General features: G+C 35.1%; 1 protein-coding gene across 2 annotated transcripts in view; it reads right to left on the bottom strand.

Moving 5' to 3' along the window:
• CLASP2 (cytoplasmic linker associated protein 2) overlaps window positions 1-24,524 on the bottom strand; it is a 150,318-nt gene that overhangs the window by 26,531 nt on the left and 99,263 nt on the right. Inside the window, exons 20-29 of one of the 2 annotated variants that reach the window (XM_009894995.1) lie at window positions 23,186-23,209; window positions 20,365-20,382; window positions 18,103-18,204; window positions 12,700-12,870; window positions 11,647-11,754; window positions 6,532-6,638; window positions 3,691-3,714; window positions 2,992-3,236; window positions 2,334-2,397; window positions 1,961-1,963 (exon numbers count right to left, since the gene is read on the bottom strand). In XM_009894995.1, coding sequence (XP_009893297.1) covers window positions 1,961-1,963; window positions 2,334-2,397; window positions 2,992-3,236; window positions 3,691-3,714; window positions 6,532-6,638; window positions 11,647-11,754; window positions 12,700-12,870; window positions 18,103-18,204; window positions 20,365-20,382; window positions 23,186-23,209 — 866 coding nt within the window. The remainder of the gene's footprint in view (window positions 1-1,960; window positions 1,964-2,333; window positions 2,398-2,991; window positions 3,237-3,690; window positions 3,715-6,531; window positions 6,639-11,646; window positions 11,755-12,699; window positions 12,871-18,102; window positions 18,205-20,364; window positions 20,383-23,185; window positions 23,210-24,524) is intronic. The other variant, XM_009894997.1, reaches the window with a different exon arrangement.

Below are 24,524 nucleotides of genomic sequence, written 5' to 3' on the forward strand. Positions count from 1 at the left end.
ACATCTCGAAACTTTACCACACAGTTTACATAATTGTATATAGCATTTTATGATTGCAAAAGGCTTGACACTGCATGAACTCTTTGGGGAAGAAAAATAGAGAAAAAGGGTTAATTGCACATTCATGCAAGTAAGGTTAGGCTTCCAACAAATATCGAACCAACTTACTCTCTAAAGAGAGTTCCAACACAGGGGACAGCATGCAAAACAAAACATAAACAAAAGAAAAGAAAAGAAAAAAAAACAACAAAAAAGGGAAAAAGATAAAAACACACAAATTAGTGGCCATCAATACAAAGTTCCTGTATGGAATATAAAACAAAATAAAACAAAAAAGGTATTTCAAACTTTTATGATAAATTTAGTAATTTTATTGGGATACCCAATGTATTCTAAAAGTAAGCACTTGGCATGTCCTTCAAATCATTCTCCCATTTTCTCCTCCAAATGATATTACTCTCTTTTTCTAAGCAATTCCCTACATCCAGCTATCATGTTAAACTAAACCTTTTTAAAAAAAAAAAAAAAGATGACAGAATAATTACTACAGACACTTGAAAAGAATCAAAGATGAGATTTGTGTAGCCACTGTGTGCGATACAAAATTCACAGCTCATGAACTCTTAACACTTAGAGGATTCTGATAAATATTAACAGTTTTGCAACACCAAAAAGCAGGCAAGGTTTCAGTGACTGTAAGAGGTGTAGCACATGTGCCATAACACACACCAATTCGTCAAAATCAAAGCAACATTATTTTATGTCAGAATGCCCCGTAAACAAAACAATCAACTAGAATAAGTCAATGTAACATTCCTGAAGGTTTACTGAAAAGATAAAATGCTCTTCTGCTACATACAACTAAAATTTGGAACGTTTACGTTATCCTTCCCTGACTCCCCCACTACAAAACACATCTCCAGGGTAGTTCTGATATATGCATAGCTGTAATATTAATTAACACAAGAACAAGCAAAATTAAACCAAGCCACGATTAACAATTTTGAAATATTACTGGATTTTAAATGAAGTAATGACAACATTGATTTTCTTTCCTCTCCTCTGACTTAACTATTCTTTTTATGGAAAGTTTTCTTCAGTTTCTCTGTAACCGCTTGGCTTTGGTCTTTTGTTCTGCATTTCTGCAGTATGTGAGCAACTTTCATACCACGTTGCTGCGTGCAATGCAAGTTTCTTCCAAAATACATGGTGTCACAGATCGCAGCTAAGTCACTTTTTCCAGCAGGAAAAGTAAGGAGGACAGATGAACACTAAGTTAACCTGTCAAGACTTCTCAACACTCTGAATTTAACTTTCCATTGAAGCAATAGGAGAGACTTAAAAATATGTAACATGTATTGCATAATCAAAGTAGTTTTTCAGAATTCTGCTGGGAAAAGCCAATACTTCTGACACAACTACCTTGCTCTGAGTTTTTCTAGGTTATAATTTTACCAATTCTGAAATATGGACACAAAGTGGGACATGTTATACTCAACATAAATATAAGGTTTCTTCCAAACTAGCCTATAATTCAAACGAAATATGAAGTTACAGGTGTTTTACTTGATACCATTAGGACCTTACCTGCAGTCCTTCTGCTATAGGAAATTACTGCATATATGAAGCTGTACTAGTAACCCACCTCCCACAAAAACTGTAAACATACTATCAAGCAAAGTAACTCAATTAAGAAGATTTTCATGATCTTAGAAAACAGAAGGATTATTCTCCTTGATGTATCATCCATACTTCGTCTTTACCTAGGTAAAAGTGAATAAAACATCGCATTTTCTTTTATACTGAAGCATAGTCTCCACCTTACTTACTGAATACTACCAATGATGTAAAAATTACTCAACAGTCTCAACTACCAGCCCTATTTATCGATAAAATTCAAGGAAGACATCATAAGCTATGTAATACAAAATACAGACTCATCATGTACAATTTAGTCCACTCTCTTTATGATTTAAATTACTGCACCAGAGTCTTTTGTTTCTACTTGAGAGAAAACAGTTACTCATGTTGAAGTGGCCTCTGTAAACAACATGACTACTTAAAACTACAAATTTTGAGCACAAACTGTTGAACTATTTCAATGCATTTTAGATGAAATTAACCCTTATTTCAATTATCCTGTGAAAAAAGTGGAAAATTACCTTGTTCAAAATTGCAAATTAAATGGCTTGAAATCGAATACCATTAACAGCTTATAGAATAGTTTGTCAAATTTTTACACATGCAAATATCGCTGACATATTTTACTGCAACTGGCTTTCTATGAATAAGTTTTCAAATGCATACTGAAAGAAAGAGAAACCTAAACATACCTTACTGTGAGGATCAGCAAACATTCTTGTGAAGATTTCACACAACCTTTTCAACTCAACACGACTGCCAAAGTGACAACAATACATTAGTCAACACCTCTGCTGGTACTACCACAACAGTAAAGCATAGCAATCAGTGAAATCAACTGCAATTATTGAATCAAATAATCTGGTAAACAAAGTAGAGAAAAGCATTTTGTTTAGGACATAGACAAAAAATGTAATAGAATTTGTCTAAAGCAAGACTTTCAACCTAGAAATGTCTCTTTAAGCTAATTCATACATTATACCATTCCTGACTACTTTAAAAAAGCAGATAATGAAAATGGTATTCTTAGGAGCTAGCAGTAAACAGTTTCTTCTTAATAAACACCCAATAAAAATTAATAAAAAGTAACTTATAAATAAAAATAAAGGCTTTCCATCAATACTAGAAGCAAGCACTTTAGGAATCTTTTATACTGCAATAATTCTCTTGATTTTGAATTCCATTTCTTAAACTGAGCTCATTCTTTCCCCATCTTACGCTCACAGGCACACACCATGCTTTCCCTCTCCCCAGCTTTCTGTACTCTAGAACATCAGCCTCCTTTCCTACTTCCCTTGCCTCCCTTCAACTGTGAAAGAAAATGTTTTTCCTCTTCACATGTCCTCTTACCTTAAAGTTCTCTGGTTCTTTAGTAAGTTTTGCAGGCCTAGAAGGCCTTCTTTTCTCTCTGACCAGTTGGAGCTGGCACAGCGATTTAGGACTTCAGCCACATCTTCTGTCTGTCTCATATACGTCGGTATACTTCCATTCCTAGAGCTATAGGACCTTTCTGAACAGGCACTTGATGCATCACTGTTGGCATCATCATCTGAGTACATCCCATAGGACTCGTATCTTCTTCGCACAGGCTTCTTCTATTGTACAGAAACACCCCACATTAGTACCGATTTTCAAAGAGATAGTATACAAACCCATAATGAGTAGGAAGACCAACAGTTCAAATAATCGGTGTGACCCCTACTCCCTGCAGTGATGAACTGCTCCAACTGTTCGGCAGGTCAAACCAAGTTAATAAAAATACTTTAAAGAAGTAGGGCTGGCATAGTATTCCAAATATAAAACCAAAGCAAACACAGAGAAGACATAAGTTTAATGAAACATTCCACTTGTAAAAATCCATAAAATTGCATTATAGGGTGACATAAAGACTATACTGAAAGTTAGTTATTTCACTTAATAGCTTTATATATGTTACAGAATATAAGAATCGGGTCTAAATCCACATATTCTGTCATTTTAACTTACTTTGTAGCAAACATGTTAATAACAAAATATTAAACTACTGAAGAAGGAAAATAGTTTCTATACCTTAGTCCGTATGTCTCCTAAGAGCTGTTAGCAGTAAATTATTGAAAAGAAACAGAAATTGAGAACAGGAAGGTAAAGCATAGCAGCACTGTGACTATTAAAACTACCTGCCACTGGAAAGCACATAGTCTTACTGTAAATTTTGTTCTTAGCTCTCTGTATCCTATCAGCATACCGTGGATTGCCAAGAAGCACTTTGCTAAGCTTCCACTTCCAGGGAAATATTAGGTATCACCTGCTAGCTGGTCACAAAGACAGCTCTGTCGAAATCTTTGTGTCTTATGCAGTGATGTTTGAACATGAAGACTTAACACATGCAGTCAACTGCTATCTAACTATGAAACCTTCACTTAAACTTTATTTTCCCAACTTCCCATCTCTGTCTTTGTTTAAATTCATTTCAGTATCTGAATTTTGTCATTGCAACAATTACTACGGTAGTCAATGTCCTACAAAAAAATTAGCTACATATTGCAAAATCCCAAATCCCCTAAAAACAAAAGCAAGCCAAACAAAACAAAACACAACATGCCAAAGGCCAGAGGGGAAAAAAAAAAAAAGAAAGCTATTTATCCTAAAAGGAAAAGCACAGACGTCTGCAAAATAACTTTGCCATTCAAATCCTTGAGTGGAAGCTAGTAGTTAAAAATTTGGTTTCGTAACATACTCAATGAAGCAGTAGTATAAGTGACTGTTTTCCCCTTAATTACCGTTGCCATTTGCACAGGGTTCTCATTTTTGACTGCAGAATAACTTTAAGGATATCACAATACAAACTAGCCAATACATCATGTAACAAGCAAGCTTACTATCAACAGAACAAGCATACACACATTTCTAAGAGAATAAAGGAATCAAAAAAAATCACACACATGAGCATTTTTGAAAAGGGTCACCAGAAGTTAAAAAAAAATTTAAAGTAATAAATTCTGAAATGTCAAGGACTGTGTTAAAGTAAAAGGTATAAAAATATGTAAAGATCGTGATATCGCAGGATTTCATGCGTCTTATATTCAAACCAGATCTTAGCCAGAAGACTGATACCCCTTTGGCTGAAGCAGTACTGGCTGAGTATTTTTCATACCATAAAAATAGTAATACAATCCAGAATATTTTTTATTTTTATATTACATCTGTCAGGACTTTACAACGTACCTTTTAAAAACACTGTTCTGAGGGGGGAATTTATTCTATGAGAAAACAAGAAGGGTGTTCATAACCAGATTTCCATCTAAATGGAGCCCTTTAGCCATTTGTACAGGAAAACCTGTACATTTAGAGCACGGCAGGCAACCAGGCATGCAAATACTAAAATATTAATATGCTGCTGTTCGCGATCCTTCTTTGAAATAACAGATTTTAGCTAAAATATACAAACTAATTCTCCTCTAACACTTCTAGAAGCATCGTGCTATTTTGGATAGAGGTAATACAAACCAGTTTCTATGAACAAATTTTATTGCTTCAACAAAGCAGGACTCATTCAAGCCTCAAGAGCAGTCATTGGAAGCATGAGTTTCTCCTCAATTTATGTTCTTACTACATACTTTGCCCAGCTAAATTTGAATGAGGTAGGAAGCTGCTAAAAGTAGTAAAGATACTCTTAATGTAGCACCAGTGTGGATAAATCTATACACAGGCTTTCAAATTACAGCCACAAACTTTTCATGTTCCATGGACTGTTTTTCTATTGTTCCCTATTCCAAAATCCAGAGTAACTTCCAGTTTACCAATTAGCATTCCCCATCAATGCTGAAAACTTTTTGCAAGTTTACAACATCAGAAAGGGGAAAAACCACTTAGTCTCACCATGACATCTTTGGTAAGATTTCACAGATATCCTGAGCTCTGTGCCAGTGAAGGAACGGAAATTTTAAACCAACATGTCAAGATGACAGTACTAACCAAGAAATCAATAAATTGCCAGACTAAGAACATGACAGAGTTTGTCAGATTTTTTCCTTTGAAATTTTGTTTCTCTCTATCCAGTCATATCTGGCTATAATTAAATTTGTATTTTTTTACTAGTGCTCCACATAATCTTTTTGTTAAAACAGAGTAATGACAAATTCCTTAAAACATTCTGATAACAAGATAACAGGTACTTACAAATACTTAATGATATTCAAATAGTATACAATATTTGATAAAAATGTATCTGGTTCATAGTGTCAGTATTTTAAATGAATGGAAGATTTTAGCTTGCCGGTGTAAATGTCAGAAAAGCAAAATACATGATGCGTTCAGTTTGGCTAACCGAGGCAGGGAGGTAGAGGAGCCAAACCCACCCTTTTGAAGAACAGTAAAGGTTAAGAAACAGAATGGCACAACCAGTTTTAAATTCAGTGTAACGTTTTGAAAACAAAAACTAAACTTATGAAATGCTGCCTGCCAAGCCATCAGTTTCTCTCTTCAGCATCAATCTCACATGTTGTCAGACAGAACGACTTTAAACGGAACACAGACTTATGATAAGCAGAGGGCTTTAGCTGTCATCGTTCCCTCTCTGACAAGCCTTCAACCTATCCAGAAGTTTGTCTCGCTGTTGTGGGAAACTGCTGGTTAGTGCTACCTGCTCGAGTGGCTCCTTGGGCCACTCCAACAGAACAGTCCAAGACTCTTTCTGTCTGCCATGGAAAAATATACGTTTCTCAAAAGTTAAGACTTCTGTAGGGAACAAAAATTCCAATATTTTGCAGCTCTAGCAATTCAGTTTCTCTTTTTTCCCCACCTAGAAGCCAATAAAATAATGAATGACAAGTTCTTTTGCATACTGTAATGCACACGTACCAAACATTTTGAGAGTCTATATTCTACACAAGATAAGCGCAAGATTCTTACCAAAGCATCTGCTACTGCCTCTTCCACGTCAGAACCCGTGTTCAGAACTCGCATAGCACTAACTGATGATGACAATCTACTCGACTGACTAATTCCAAAGCCGGTACCTGTTGTAACAACAACAAAATTGAATACAAAGAATTCAGTCAGAATAGCAATGTGGGACATTAATACCACACTCACTTAAAAAAAAACCCAAGCAGAAGAAAAGCATTTGCTTAACATTTCTAATAAATTACATAGTGGCTAAAATATTGATTATGTTCATTCTGAAGTCTTTAGTGGTGCAGCAAAAAGTAAGAAATGAAGTAAAAAAAACAGAGTCATAAACAAACATTCTATTCCAATATTACAGGGGAAAAAAGCCCAACAAAACAATAGTTTTAACTGAATGAACCTTTTTTTTTTTTTTAAACGTAATGTCTTCTTCATTTTGGGTTTTTGTTTTTGTTTAAAAAGAAAGCAAATACAATAGGAAGGCTACTGAGTGCTGATTAGAAAACTACATGCATAAAGAATGCTCTAAAAATGCTGAAAAATGGAAAACTAAAAATGTTCTTCTGCAAGTAAAAACAAAATTATTATTGTTAAGGAAGAAAAGGATTAACATTGGAGGGTGGGGGTGGATACGAAATCTAGCAACATAAACACATCTATCTGGATTATTGAAACCACAAAACTCAAATTAACATAAATAATGCTTTTTATAACTGAACTATGAGAATAACCAAGTGGGTGGGAAAAAAAAAAATCCAGGATGACTGCACAGATGACAGCAAAGTGTACTCATCCTTCACCTGCAGCCCCATAAACATCAGGAGTGTAGAGGGCACCGGTGGATCTGGAGTGATGTCTGGAAGCTGCAATAACAGGATCATATAAACCCTATCTATTACCATGGAATCAAAGCGCTGCAATAGTTGCTCAGATGAACGAGAGAATATTTATCAGTATGATTCAGCTTTAGCACAAGAAACTGAGTATTACATAGAAGGCAAATGCTTCAGAGAAGTTTTTTGATTATACAGAATATGATTATATAGAATTATATAGGTTTATGTACAATGGACATTTCATGCGTAATTTTTTTAATTTAAAAGATTAAGAGCAGATTAAAAGCAAGAATGTTTAAGAAGAAAAAAATGCGTACACACACATGCGCGCGCACACATACACACATACACCAGAATCCTTACAAATACCTAAAAAGTTCCACTGATACTGGTCTCCCATTGTAGAGTTAACTCAATTCTACGTGCTCAAGTCAGAGCTGGAGTTCACATACCAAATCCTATCTGCAAAAAGTGACTCCTGCATAAACTTACTGTGTTAGTTAGCAGCTGACAATTTTTAAACTTGAGTTCTTGTCTATATGCAGGTAAGTCAACCTCAGTTAAAACTCTTCATTTTTAATAAAAAAAAATTAAATAATTTAATGCATTTAATATTTCACATTTGTATTGTTTTCTTTAAATAAAAAAACACTAAATTGAAGCGTTAATGTAAGTTACTATAGCTCATTAAGATTCCTTAAAGTTAGGGAAGTAGGAATCGGAGATCCTTAGGGATTTTTGAATAAAAACCGAGTACCCTCCTCCTTCTGGCACTTGCATAAAACTGGCGTTTTAGAGATTCTAAAGAACTTAAATCACCATTGCTAATATTGTCTTTCTTAATTCAAGTAATTTTAAATTCAAAATGTTTTTAAACAACTCATCTTTTTTCTTTGGTTCACTTAAGTTAGATTTTTACAGCCCTGTAAATGAAACTGCTTTTGACAATTTTAACTTGAATTCAAATGTCCACCCACAGCGACATAAGCCCCAGGTATAATCTTACAATTTAATAAATAACTGTAAGTGCAAATATTTTACATCTTTTGGATACATAAATGGAAACCAGGAATCAAATGAATCATCCTTTACTCTGGTTAACATAGACAACTTAAGAGTCTGATTTGAATCAAATAACCCGTACAGGGACCAGATCACATTTGGGGAAGCACACGTCGCCACCTGAGTGAACTCCAAAACGATCCTAAGTCTTGTAATGGTCCCGGAAACACCACTGTGTTTTTTCCATGTAAAGTTCTCTACTCCATACATCAGGCACAGCAACGTATCTTATTTCAAACTAAATCTGCATGAAGCTGTTTAGCTAGGGAATTTTACTTTGCAAATATTGCTTTGAAGAATACTTAGTTCTTTAGAAAGTTTGTCTCAGCATGGAAAAGGATGTCAAAACATAGGCATCACAACTGATAGAGTTTTGAATACAAGCAATAATGGGATAAACCCTTCTATTGCTTTCTATCAACAAACCCTGAAAATTAAAGGTACAATTAAAAATTCAAACCTTAGTCATATAATTCAAAATGATCCTGTCCCCATGTACGTTTGAAATACGCTGGACAAATTTTTAAGACAGTGAAAGAAAGCACTATATCGGATCAAACATACCTCATTACACAGCATATTTTGAAGAATATTCTTTGTACCCTTCAAATTGCAGAAATTGTGCAAGTATTTACTTTTGTTGTTTCATTTTTTGAAAAAAATCGATCAAAATAAGTTCTTTAATGGACTCAAAATAACATAATTTCTTAGCTAAATTATACTAGTCTGATATTTAATATTAACTATATGTAATAGAAAAACAGGCAATTCCATATAAATTACAAATCACTTGCTTCTCAGAGTGGCTGTAATCTCCCAGTTTAGAAATCTTACACCGAGATGTGAGATTACATGAACACTTCATACCAATGTATACAGAGAAGCAATTATGGAGCATTTGGGTCACTGTATGCCCCAAAGGGCTTAGCATCTGTAAGCAAAAATTTCTGCGCTGAGAATCAGATGCAATACAAATCACATTCCCCTCTCCAACCCCATGTAAAACCGTCTCTAGCTACAAACACAGAGCTGAATTTGCCTTATTTTCATCTTCCACTTGTACTCTTGAAAAACATTAAATTTAATATTTTTGATAGAAGTTAATAGCATCCCATAAGACAAAACTGGTCCAACACAACACTAAATGACATTCAAAATCATTCAAATAAGAAGTCATTCTAGAAAGAATCCTAGGAATCATCATTTATTCCAGGTATAGCTGCTTTTTTTAAAAAAAAAAAAAAAAACACAAAAAAACAAAAAAACCCAAACAAACAAACAAACAAAAAACCCAAAACAAAACAACAAGCCAACCCCAACACTGGACGCCTACACATGCTACTTTGTATTCTCTGTGCTATCAGACAATTCAACCTACTGTATTTGTATTGGTACTTGTTTTGATATCTGAATACAAAAATTAAACTCCATCAATAAAAATAAAACGTCAAGTAGCATCCACCCCAAAGACCCACCTTATGGTATTAGCTTAATACAGATTTCTTAAGATAACAAGCATTTGGCCAAATATAAAATGTAAATCAGACCTCACAAGCCTGTAATTGAAGTCAAACTGTAAGGTAGCAAAAGCAGCACAAAAAGATTTGGAAAATACCCTAATTTTTAAAAGAAAAGAAGATAAGTGTGTACTACAACACAGTCTGCCAGCTGTGTTTTAGTAAAAGATATGAATTTACTAATGGATCCTGCATAATGTCTACTTTTAATTTAATTTACCAACTAAACAGCATCTGGACAAATTAGCATTAGTTATTGAAACAGCTTTCATTCAATTAATCTATACTTTCCCAATAAAACCATGGCTGGAAGGAAGCATACTGCCCTAAAGACCACAACAGACCTCCAGTGCTAATTATGAGCACAGACTGGTGCCTCAATTTGAGACAGAAACCAGATATTTACTATTTTCAGACTACGTTTAACAGCTAGTATTACAAAGTCCTAAACTGTAAGCAACACTTGATCCAAAGAGGGACACATACTGAAGACTCAGACAAAGATAACACCCAAAAAGATCAGTTTCAGATACAATCTTACATAGACAGTATTGTATTACCAAACAATAAATAGAAACAAACAAACAAACAACCCCAACATGTAAGAAGACTTTTATCAAATCTTACTACCAACTTCTCAGTAACCTTGACAAGGATACACGGAGATGAGAAGCTTCCCCAATCCTTAACCAACAACACGTTAAACTAATTATAAGCTTAAGTTCCTATGCCTTACTGACTTTTCAGAAAGAGACAACAGCTTGACAATCTTGAAAAATCTTTTATGTGTCAGGCCAGTAAGCTGAAACGCTGAGTGAAAACAAAACTTTTGCTTATAGCAGCTCTTGGAACAAGGATGGAACGTGGCTATGGGTGTGTGAATGTTAAAGTTTTCAATGCCTCTCTTCTTCCCTACGTAACAACAGCTGCTACTTCAAGTACTTATCACTTGTTCTACACAGATTGCAAGTAAATTTCAGAACTGTACTTCGGTTCATCTATCTGCATAAGGACTTCACTACTTGCCCTGTTCATTTTCAGAAAATGGAAAGCAGCCTCAGAGTACAGTTCTGCTTCAGGAGATCGGTTCCTTACCTGCACCATCATATTTACTTCCTTCAATAGCAAAAAGTTAAAATTTTTATTATTCTTTCACATCATACAACGATGACAGTGTAGCTAAAGAGACATAAAATGAAGCACGTGTTCTTCTCGTACACTGAAATGATTCATTGACTAAGGAGCAATTCTGAATACCAGCAGGCCCTAGCTGTTGATTCAGGGAAAGGCAGAGGGCGACAGACACACTATCTTGCTTGCTCTAGCTGCTCAGTGAGAAAGGCATTATCTAACTGCACCCATGCAATGAGTGCTGTAAATTACATTAGAAACAGCTAATTTCAAAAAACTTACCAAAAGCAGAACAGCCCTTTCAAAAACAGTCTAGGCACTGCGTATCTCACACACACCTCTCCAGACTTGGCATTTAAGGTAAGACTAACACCAGCAAAGCCTTTATTTTTCAAGTGTGCAACCCATTCACACATTGGTCAGTTCTCCACGGAGGTAAGTGGTGAGTGAGCCAAAGGAAGGGAAAATAATGATGGCCGGCTACAAGCTAAACGAAGGAGGCACGGATTCGTTAGGCGCACATAACGAAGGGCAAAGACAGCCATGCACAACAAGGGACTCTGAGTACTTACCAAGGGGTGGAAAAGAGCGGACAGGGCTCGTGTCCCTGCTACTTTCGCGGCTGGCCTCCCGACTGCACCCCTGACTCACACTAGGCCGAGGAATGCGGCTGCCTCGCGCTAGTATGATTCAGGGTACAGACAAACAGCAGCACAGAAGGGAGAAGACATAAGAAAAGTTGCAGTTTTAATGCAATTCTGTTTTGCAGTAAGATCAAAGACGTACTTCTAAGAAAAGACACTGAGGGTTATATCCTATTGTAAGTCATAACTTTCCACACACTTTCTTGATTGTGCTGGATTACACTAAGTGTAGCCAGTTCAATGAAATTATTTCTTCGCACAGATAAAAACGGGGATTTACCATCTCTTTACAGAATGGTTGAAAAATCTCTTGAAAAGGATGGAGAGGAAACAAGCAACAAAAAAAATATGAACAGAGTATTGATTCAAAGTTTGTGCTCAAGATCAAATTAATCAACAGTAATGCAAATGAAAGACCCACAGCTTTCTAGAAAAGGAAAATATAAAGCTAATGCAGCTAAGGTAAAAATCAAAATACAAAAAAAAAAAAAAAAATCAACCCATACTTTTCAATTACATTGTTTGTAATAAAATGTAATCAGGTTATACCATGAGGTTTAAGACATACGATACTCATTTTTGTATCACAGAAGTATACACATGCATGCACACATACGCAGAAGACACAGAAGAGTAATGAAGAAAATAAATCTTTTCAAAATGGTATCACACTTTCATTCAATGGACGTAGGTATTTTGGGGGTGGGGACAAGGAGTGAAGAAAAGTTAAAGAGAGAACAAAGAAAAGGAGGCGAGGAAAAGAACAACTACCGCATCCTGACAGCAAAAAATTAAAGTTTCTGCTTAAATTTAAAACTGTCTTGTATATCAAAGACTAGCCTCAGGAAACAGGCACGTTTTAGATTATCAATACATATGCTCATTTTGTCATCCAACAATAACTAAACGCAAGCTGTAGGTATCCAGCACTTAAAGTACGAAGGGCTATACAGAACCCAGGGGTTATTCAGTGATTCTTACCTACTGACAATCTAGAAGGACTAGCTTCTCTACTGCATCCCTGACTTCGTGGGATTTTGCTTCGTTTTTGTGCAGTTGCAGGATTCACTAACACTCTTTGAACTCCTGTGTTCATAGTGGAAAGTGTGGTTGTTGTCAAAACTCTTCCAGGAGACCCAGATCTACTGCCAGCTGAAGGCAAAATGAGTAGGTATAAGTAACAGCACAGAAGATAAACAACCATGGTTAAAAAGAAAAAAATGCTTCAAGTTAGTAGGAAAATGGTGGTAGACTGAAATGGTCTGGAAAAACTTACAAGGTAAAAATGTGGAATACAAAACCTTGGTCCAACTTCTTATAGCACTACACACACAGTAAATAAAATTATCAATGCAAGGAAGCACTTGGCATGGTATTTAGCACTAGATACACTCAAGAAATCATAAATAATATTTCTCGCCTTAGTATAGCTAAGGAGACATAAAATAAAGCATATTTTCTTCTTGCACACTAAAAAGATTCATAGAGTGGGGTAGCAGACGCCTCCTATGTCCTTAACATGAACATCGGTGTATTTAGTTTTTAAGCTACATGGTCTTACTAATCACACTTTCTATTAAAAAAGAAAAAAAAAAAAAGGGTAAGAACTGCTAGAAAGCTAAAGGGAGCAACTTTAAACCAGTGATTTCATAATTATCCCAGCTCTTCCAGTGCAACCAATGTTATAACAGAAGAACATAATTTTCCTAATACTCTTCTCCCTTGCTTTTAAAAGCATGGGGTCTTCAAGTACGATTCTCCGAGAAGTTAAATAAAATGTAACTGAAGACAATTAAAATACTCGTGTTCATTTCTCTGGAGGTTACCCCACAAATCCAAAGAAAATCTTTGATTAGTTTTAAACAAGCTAAAAAACTGATCAAGACATATTTAAGCGTCTTATATTTTTATTAATCAAAACTGTACATTACCAAGTGCTATAAATGTTCAACACACCGTACTCCCTACCAGAAACTGGTCACTGATCCCCAATTTTGATATTTCAGTTACAGAAAATTTAAGTCCTATGTGCTAACAAAGAATTCGTTCTTCTCTGGTTATAACCAATTTATACCACCAGTTGATATAAATATATTGTTTCCAGCTGCAGAATTCAAGAAGTTTGATCAAATGAATGGCAAAACATAATTTTAACCAAAGGTTAATTACATACAGATATGAATCTTTCATTAATCTTTTAAAAATAATCAGGTAACTGTATGACCACAGCTATGCTATCAGATCTATAGACTTAACATGCAACATCTCAAGTGAGTTTCATGGGTTACTTCTTATGACGCACATTTAAAAAAAGATACAATTTGATTAAAGCTTGACTACATGGAAAAAGAAACAAAATCCCAAACAAAATAAAACATATGCGGGGTGGGAGGGAGAAAACTAAAACAATGTACCATGCATATACTTTCAGATTCATTGTTTGAATTCAAACTTGAAATGATTATTTAGCAAAAATCCCTTTTCCAACTATGGACCTATTCAGCAGAAATGGTAAATAAAATATTACACAACCTCAAAAAAAACAAGCATAACTTCTATAGCAAAAAAAAAAAAAAGAATAGGCAAGTCTATAAAACTGCTGTGGTCTGCAAAAATTAAGGGTTTGGCATATCAGGGCATTTCAACTTAGACCTGATATCACTATGCCTTCTTCCTAGCCTCTGCTATTTCACTTCTCTAAGACAATCAAAACAATGTAAAAGTTTTCACTGTGATGGAGACTTTTAGAGTATTGTGTTCAATAGGTCAGAAACCTGAAAAACTTACTCTTCTCAGAATTTACAGAAGAAATGCAACCTCTCATTCTAATACTTTATTTATCTTTCATTGTCTGACCTGCAAAGCATACCGCTACAGCATAAATAAACCAAATGAAGCTTAATATCCTGAAAATATTATGCTTCTAACAGTACTGGCATACTGTTGGGAGTACTACCACCAGTAGTAGATCTAAGCGAACTGAATGAGGAAACAGAATATTCCAAAATGACAAAAAATCTCCCATCTTACTGCCTTCTAAATAAGGATTACATCCAATTAGGTAAGTGCAGCATATGAAAAAAAGCGAGCCAGAATTTCTGCTGAATAGGGTCCTTAAATGAGATATGTCAAACAGGTGATCAAACAATGATGTATACACAAATTCTGTAGACTCTTACCACCAATGGGGTTAGCGGACTGTGATCCTGAACAAGTGTAAAGGCAGGATTAGGGTAGGGGTTTATAATCCATGAAGAGGGAGGGAGCAGAGCAGATTAAAATATGGATGGCAAATGGAAATAAGAAAGCTTTAGTCATTTCACACAGGAAAAAAAGCCACAAGGGGGTTATGCTAAAGCAGTGCTTTTAAGTAGCTTCCACAGTTGAAGACTTAAACTCAGATGCTATGTACAAAGCAGATGAAGCAAAGCTGCACAAGCAAATTACAATTCTTCAGCTTTCTAATCAACAACTGGATAATACTGAAGAATTAAATTTCAATTAAACATGAAACTGTAGCCTCATATTACTTTAAAAGAATATTACGTTGCCAAAAAGGTTCAAGGAGTTCAACAACTGAACAAAAATTACACACAAGGCCAAAACAATTTTTTTTTTTTTTTGGAGACAGACAGTAAAGGAACTGAGCTGCAAGTGCGGTGGATGACAAAAAAAACAACCTCACAATGGCACAACTGAAAAGACTTGCATAGAATTTCAGGTCTTCCTCTTTAAAATTAATCTGAAATATAAAAGTAAGTATTTGTTTCCATCCAGAAATGTAATTATTTTTCTCTGAATGAAGATTGTAATGTAATTTTAGCACACCTTGCTGAATTACCTGACAACCAAACAGGAAGGAAGAGGAAAAAAATGGAACAATTTTTTTCCATTGATAAGAATGAAATAATGAGCTATAGATTTTATATGCATTTATTTTATGTTACAATTTAAAAATAGAAGAGGAAGAATAAAGGGCTTCTAAAGCCCTAAAAAAGCTTCTTTTGTAAAAGCATTCAAACCTGCAAGTCTTTCATAAAATGATCTTTGAACAAAAGTGCTAAATAGTTGTAACCCTAAATGTACAAAAGCATCTGTGTTACAGTGGCTTTTAAAAAATAAAAACTGAAATCTAATATAAAGCTATGCTCCCACTATAATCTGGGGAACTAACACAATCCCCTATATGAAAACATCAAGCATCTCACTCCCCACAATGCTGTGAAAATTTTCAGTCGCATAAAGAAGCGCCACCCCAAATAGCTGGCATACAGTGCCTGACAATTCTCCTTCGCCTATCCATTTGAATTTGCCCTGTTTATCTTCCTTAAAACATCTCAGAATTCTTGTTCTCCCCCACTGACAGGTTATAACGAGCTATCTGAAGCCATCAGTTCTGAACAGAAGTAGTAATAAAAGGCTGTAAAGATGCATTCATGCATTTAATTTCCACACATCGTCCCATGTAGACAAATCTAGTTATTTCAATATCAATTCAACTTATCTCTTTAGACATTAATACTGTGCAAGAATGAATTCTCTTGAGTAAAAACTGCCATTATTAGTAAAAAGAAACTGAAAAAGCTTCAGTTTGTTTCCCTGAATATACAATTTAATTAATATGTAATATTATGATGATCATCACAAAAGTCTTATACTGCTACCTAAATTTAACACCTCCCCCAAACAGTATCTCAAACACCTCAACATTTTAAGAATTTAACAGATCTATTCAAATTAAAAAGGTATTTTCAAAAAGCTTATTTCAGAACATTCCTGATACTAATGAATAGCGTTACAGATACTGCTTACAGCTTTTCATAAAGGGAAAAAGTGATTTGACAGGACTGTACTTCCCTTCCTCCTTTAATTATTAATCCAAATATTCTTTGCTTATGTTATAGAGTAGTCATCTTAACACTGAAAATGTAAAACAAGTTTTGCACAACCTTGTCACAGCTAATAACGGGAGTCGATTTTTAAGCTCTTATCCCACACACACTTGTGGGATTAGAGCACTGTCAAAGCAAAAAATTACTTAAGAGAATTTCTGTTAGTGGATTTCATTATTGATCTGTTCAGATTTTTTAGAAGTTTTATTTCACAAAACCTGCAAGCATTGGATCAGGTTTGATCCAGCTATATTTGTTGGAAAATGAAGTAATGCAAAACTGAATAGGAAGTACTCTAACAAGAAAAAAAGCCTTCTGCCTGCTTTTTTAACCTCTAAAGTCATTCTATTTATGATAAATGCAGTCATTGCTATGAAGAGAAATGTTTCTTCCGTTAAACACAGAATTAAGGGTTTTTTTATTAAAAGGTAGTGGGTATGGTTACTGATAGCAAAATAATTGTACCGGGAAAAATTAAAACCTGTATAATTTACTGCGTTTATAACATTAAACCTGACAAACTATAGGACCTGTTATTTTACTTTAGTTTTATTGTTAATGTGTCTTCCTTTCATTAATTTCATTGCAGTTCACTTTAATTAGACAAAACTTAGAATCTGAAAACACTACAGAGCTTAGACAGAAGATGTCTGTTGGAGACATCAAGTGTGTGACCAAATTGCTATAGGTCAGCAAGTGCCAAAGAATGTGAGGTGATCAGGTCTTTAATGACAGAGTGCCCAGCTAGATTGGAAATTTTGCATATTCTGAACACACATAGAAAATTACTGTGGATTAGCTGGTATATTAACTGGTTATTTTAACCCTTTGATTCAACATAAGCTAAGTAACTGATTATAAAGTTAGACTTTAGTATTTTTACTCCAAAGAAGAGTTAAGTAAAGGTAACAGCCGTAATACAAAAAAAAGGAGTATATATCCAAGAGTTAGCGTAGTGCCTAGCTTAAAATGAAAACAGGTATTTCTGGCTGAAAAATAAGATTTTTTTGAAAAATGAAAAATTAGGTTTTGCAGGTAACACTGAGGACACCATTCAGCCTACCTGTCCTTCTGTATTACTTATCCATGTGTCACCTGTAACTGACACAGAAGTTTACAGGTCTTTCACGTTGGGGAGGTCAGAAAGGGGGGGAAAAGAATGTTGAGAAGTTATAACTGAAGACAGAATTTAAGAGTAAATTTAATTTCCTGCTACATTATCTAACTTAATTGGCAAACTAAGACCTAACCTAGTATTTTGTCCAGAGAAAAACAACATGAATCAGAAAAGCATGCAAATACCACTGATCCAAAACACTGAAAAAAATACCTTCATTTTTGTCTGGCGATGATGAACCTAAGGCACAGAACAACAACTCAGTATGTAGCTTTTTTTTAAAAATGAACTTTGACTGTAGCCATTGGTCAATGAACATTTGCTTAAGGATTTGGCCTCTTTATCAGGTATAACCGACAAACAAAAAATACATACGCTGAGACTGTGACACCACTTTGGTTCTACTCCGTCCTCTGGAATCTGTTTTAGAATTTCCAATACCAACAGAAGGCGTTGAAAGCTTTGTTCTTACACGACCTGTAAAAGAAAAAAGGCATTAAATCAGTTTTTCACAGTAATGTAGAAAGCAAAGCATCCGCATTTAGTAATATTTTCTTAAGTTTCTGAAGATTAAAAAAAAGCATAACGTAACTCAATTGGTGAAAATTCACTTGGGATAATTAGTAGAAATTTGAACACCTTGAAGGACTTAATAGTTGAGGAATCAAAATACTTCTCCTCTGATGCTACATGTTTCAGTAAACAATTTACACGTTATCACTTGAACACCCTGAACTAGCTACCTCGTCCTTGCTTCCTACATAAATACGTTGATTATATGAGGGTGGTGAGACAGTGGCACAGGTTGCCCAGGGAAGCTGTGGAGGCCCCATCCCTGGGAGTGTTCAAGGCCAGGCTGGATAGGGCTTTGAGCACCCTGGTCTAGTGGAAAGTGACCCTGCCCATGGCAGGGGGGTTGGAACTAGATGATCTTGAAGGTCCCTTCCAGCCCAAACCATCCTGTGATCCTCTGATATTTTAAAAAGCTAAGTTTATTAAATATAATAGGCAACGCATACGCTAACTTTGCTGTATCAGGTACAGTCTTCTCATGATTACTTGTGGTTGTAATTCTACTTCTGCTGTCATAAAACTACAAAAATTATGTTGACTATTTTTTGAATAGGGTTCTAAGGTTTCTTCCTAACGTCACTCTTATTTTTAGAAATCCAAATACTAGCTTTCCTATTACTGAAGAGTCTGTTTTCCTGGCCACAGCCATACAGACTGCTACAGCATTTCCCAAGCCTTTTACAGCATTTTGCAAAGACTAAGTACACTTAAGTACTTCTCAGGGACAACATGTTATAAAGGAAACACTGCTCTCCTCAACAGGCAGAAGAACTGAGGAAGAGAAAGAGGAAACTGAGTATCTACAACTAAAACAACAGATTCACTTCTCTCTAGAGTGCCAAACCACCTTGGGTTTGAGTTAAATCTTTCTGCATTATTAGCCATATTCCTCATAACATCCAGAGTATACAATGGAATTACAAAAGAAAGGAAGACCCCAGTTGGATGAATTATAACTTGATAACCGAAAGATTATTCATAAAAGAAAATAGTAAGAGTTGTGTACTACATTTCCTAAGCCAACCTCTCAAACAACAGAAAAATGAAACAAAAAACAAAACCATGTTAACCATAATTCTTGTAAGGTGAAATAACAAAACTCAAAAAGCTTGTAGAGGGTGGATCTAGCTCAACAAGTAATCCACTTTTAAAAACAGCATAATTAAATTATTTTCTAGACATGTAGAGTCAATATTTGACCCAGAAGAATTCAGTTACACAGACTGTTACTTAGTTCTAGCCTCTTTAGGCTTTCCACAGCAGAATTTGGAGACCAACCAAGCTAATATTATTCATCCAAGTAGAGGGAATAGCCATAGATGAGAGTCTACAAGAAGAGAATCAGGATAAAGGAGGTTATTCACTAAACTATTAGAAAACACTATGCTAGCAAGAACGGTTAGATTAACTAGTCCAAACTCTACTAGTTATCCCCGTGCAATGGCAATGTTTTCCCGCTGAGTGCTGTGAGACTGCAAGGCATGTAACTGCATCCAGAATTTGGCCCAAAAATCTAGGAATACAGAGTGCCACTATTTTGATATTATGTTAAATTATCCCTTGGAAACCCGGTTCCATTTTATCAAAGTAAAAAACCAGTTTGTATTTGTGAGGCAAATGAAGTGTTAATTCACTTGGAGTCTCTACACCCATTCACTAATGGCAGGTTTAAATGTTAATAGCATATTGAAATTTAATTCCCAAGTCTCAAAGACATGAGTAATAGTAGCACCTGCTTCCCAGAGGGTGAACACATTTGATGAAATATTCTGTGACACGATTTGTTTTAAAAAACAAACGCAAAATTATAAAGCTCCTATATTTTCACACTAAAGATGTTAAGCAATGACACTTCTACTGCAGATGAGTACTTGAGAATTAAAATAAAAGCAAAAAAAATTTAAAAATACTACATGACAACCAAGTATTAGATGCATAAGCTATCTGGAGTTATGAACCTCCACAAAGCCCCAGAAAGACCATATTCTACTTTTAAAGCTTAATTTGTATCAACGAAAATACGAAGCTGAAAATATTAGCTAGTCTAACAAAATATTTTCTTACCATCTTCAGAAGCTGTTCCTAAACAGAAAAAATAATAAAATATATGATATTCCAAACAATACTGTGTCTCTCCAATTCCTTTTTGAAATTAATCTTATGAATCTTGACAAATTTTATTAAGTCAAGAGGGCTAAAGCTTTTGTGTTGCAAATCCATTATTGGAACTGAAGCAAAATTATCAAGAAACATTCATACTTCACTGCGAATGATTTACAAGAATACAATATATAGAAAGCACTGCCTTCCAAAATTGTTACAAAACCACAAAAAAAAAAACCCAATAGAAAAAATTGAATTTATGAGATAAGTCAACAAAATTACATGTACAGATCAAAACAGACATTAAAAATGTTTTAGTGCAAGCTCTTCTGAAAATATAAAACATATTATTATAAATTACCTCATAGAAAAACAGAAGGACAGTGTTTCCCACACTGGACAGTGATAATTTGATAGAACTGCCAGCAAGGGGGATTTCTCTGAATTAAGTCCACGATTACTCTTAAGATCCACATGCACAAGATCAAGCTATGCTTAGAGAACTGGAAGTAATATGAGCTTGCTGAAACAAGATCATACTTGAACAAGTACGCCAAGCTTAACAAAGCTTGATTATAACAAAATGAGAGTTGGACAAACCTTTTTACTGACATCAGTACCTAGGAATTGATGGGAAGCTATCTCAAGACCAGTCTATTAAAATGTTAAATGCCTCAAAAAAAAAAAAAAAAATAAAAATCAAAGGGTATTTCCACTTTTGTTTTCACTCCGCTGTTTCTACCTTTTAAGACTACAATGCTTAAAATGTCTGTTATTGTTTTCGGCTAGCTTGAGATGAACTTTCTCAGCAAAGCTGGGTAGGACTTTCTCATATTATACTATCTCTAAGGCAGTATTCTTAAAAACTCCCTTTAAAAATGTTTCTTCAGTGTAAATTTCAATGCTTCTTCACAAAAATCAGTTATAGTAATATGTATATAGGAGAGCCTCAACATTTTCCAGATCAAATTTGCCAGTCTGTATAAAAAAAACCCAAGCCCTAAACCACCCTCCCCTAAATCCAACATTCTTCCAGGGCTGGGTCTAGGAAAGCAGGTTCTATGCAACACCTAAGCCACGCTAACAGCTATGCTCCTAAAAGGGGTGCTTCTGCTCCTCCTTCCTCTCCACCCTTGTCCTACCACCCAGTTTGCATGGCTAAAGGCCCACTGTCAGCTCCAAAAGCTAAATAGCAGAATGCTATTCACTTTTGTTTCACGAAATCAGTTTTCTGGACTTTGTTCAACTACAGTGATTGATAACGGAGTATTACAAGGCACTAGTGAAAGAAGTGGTAAAAACATGTGGCCAAGATTAGTGGGAAAAGGAAAAAATGATTAGTTTCTCCTGGTGGCGGTTAGATCAGGGCAGCTGTATTGTACAACTACAGCTGGAGAGCTAAGCGGTGTTCACTATGTCTCACACATCATCCCTACAGATACCCTCTAGAAAAAAAACCCTGTTACTCTGATCAGTTGTGTAGTACTTCCCCTACTATTTTTAAACAGATGTGTGGGACTAGTCACATTAGTCGTGACTACTAGTCTGAACAAAAGAAAAAGCCTGTACACATGGCCCCAAAACCCTTTATTGCTGGTGAAAATGTGCAAAAGCTCAAGACTAAGTGTTTACCACAAACAGTTATAAATAAATCCTACTATATGCAGTATAAAGAAATCTGACATGGAAATACGCAAGACAGACACTACTATCCTGTACAACCCCCCCTCTATTTTATTAAAGTAGGCTTGCCATCTGCAACACTCAAAATTGGCTCAAATTCTTCCAGAAAGTATCTCACATGAAACTGATTAGCTGTGTTTTTAAATGATTCAAGATTCTGGGTTATGAAGAGCTACCTTCTTACTGTTTTCCTTTCTATAAAAAATACCACCTGCTTTCCTTCCAGTAAACTACCCATTTGTCAAAACATATACTGTTAATAAAGACAGGGTAAGAATTATTAAGTAAGGAGCAAACATAACTGACTTGTTAAGTGTTCCCCTGCAATAAACTAGAACCAGAATTATCAGGCATCAAGCTGGGCCTTTGTCACTTTATCATACAGGAAATATTACTTACACACAAGTGAAACAGACAACTACTATGAGCAGCTTTGTTCTCAACTCCTTTGCAGTTAGGATAAAAATACATGACAACTCCCTCCATGTGTTTGATACAGTGAATTAAGAAAAAGTAAGAGCTAAACTTAACTGGAATACTTGGTAAGCTATTTTAACAGGTAAGTTGTCTTAACAAACTATTCTTTAATAAAATTACATTGTATTACACAATTTACAGGCACTTAAAATTCCGTAGTTAGACTAGATTTTCATAGAGTAGTTTTGAAAGAGAAGATTTTGGTTGTATTTTTTAAAAAATCCTCAATTATGTGGTCAAGCATCTTCTGCTCTCCCACTGCTGCTCTGCCAAGAAGTCAAAAAACTTGACTTTACAGGTAAAACTATGAAACACAATGGAACTAGAGCTAGTTAAAAAAGCATGTATTGACTACAGAATTGCTCTGTAATTAATAAAAAATAGGAGCAATGTCCAATTTCTGATAAAGTTTCTGTTGCTGATACAGACCAATCAACAAAAACATTGACAAATACAGCAATAACACAACACATATATTAAGACAGCAAGATTACATAGGGGTTAATGAAAACAGCATAGCATCTTGTTAATGAACAAATATATTAAACATCAATAATTTTACATAAAAGGCACTTTATTAAATATTTAATAGAATTAGAGGACAGACTAAACAATTTCTTACCATCCATCTTGTCAGAAGTATCCTCTTTGTTGAAAAAGCAGGCAAAGAAACATGGAAAACTTAGTGTGTTAGAACAAAGGTGTTCACAGCAGAGTCATAAAACATTAATTAAGGAAAATACATTAATATTAAATACAGCAGACATGTTTATCTAACTCATGCATGTACAAGACACCTTAAGTAAAGTTGGTTTCTCTCAGTCCAAGATACAAAATTACAGAATGGGGTACAAGTACCCTGCGCTGGAATGTTTAATCTCTATGTATTACCCAGATTTGAGCAAACCCTTACAGTAAAATATTTATAAACTGCTTGATGCTTGCTGTCAACAGTTACTGAAGCATCGGTAGGTATCATTACTGAACCACAAAACTTCTATTTCATACACAATCTGCTACTGAGCATGAAGCCCCACCTGGTGCAAGGCACAGGAAGGAGAAAGACATCACAATAAAGACAAAGGACAAACAGAAGAAAGTTCAACTCTGGTTTAAAAGCATTAAAGATTTACCAGTTCAGCTGGAAGGTAGTGCATACATATTCTGACAGTAACAATCAAAATTAAAATATTTAGCATGGGACATACATAATTACAGCTCAAGTATCCTCAAAAAAAACATTAATACTTAAGAATGTCAAAGATAGCCAACATTTAGAATAACTAAAGTAGAGAACATCCTCCAGCTTCTAGAACAGTCTTTAAAAAATCATAAATAAGCAAGCAACAGTTCTATTGAAAATAAAAAGGGAAGAGATGGGTGGAGACAATTATAGATTACTATGCTCATGAACTTGTGGTCCTCTGAGGCTCTAAATTTGGCAGCTGTCTACAGAAAAAGTGCATGTTCCTCTATAAGTAAGGGTGACAACAAATTCAAGTTCCAGGAGACAATGGTAGTTATTTTGGTATTGACTGCAACACCCGAGAAGATGTGGAAAGCATTATGGAAATACAGTTAACATTTTCTAGGCATTTTAGTAGTATGGTCAGCATTATCTTGACAATTCTGTCATTTAAAGTTGCCATATTTGGATTTAGTATAAACAGCTCCCTTAAAATCAACAGAGAGGAGGAGTTTCCAAGTTAGCCCACTTTCTGAAACACGGCACTTGCTGAGATTCACACTCCATTTATTTTAAGGTTGCCTTTTGAAAACTATGAGCAAACAATATTTTGAGGTGCATTCTATGGTTAATCCATAGCCAAATACCTATGTAAAGAGTGTGACAGTTGTGTAAGAGGAGACAGGTATGTGTAATTTAAATTACCTTACCAGTATTAAAAAACTGTAAGGAGAATAAGCCAAGATCAGTGAAGCAGTACTGCTTTTGTGTGACT

This window comes from Charadrius vociferus, unplaced genomic scaffold (genome assembly GCF_000708025.1).
Source record: "Charadrius vociferus isolate BGI_N301 unplaced genomic scaffold, ASM70802v2 scaffold51, whole genome shotgun sequence".
In the NCBI taxonomy this organism is placed as follows: Eukaryota; Metazoa; Chordata; class Aves; order Charadriiformes; family Charadriidae; genus Charadrius; species Charadrius vociferus.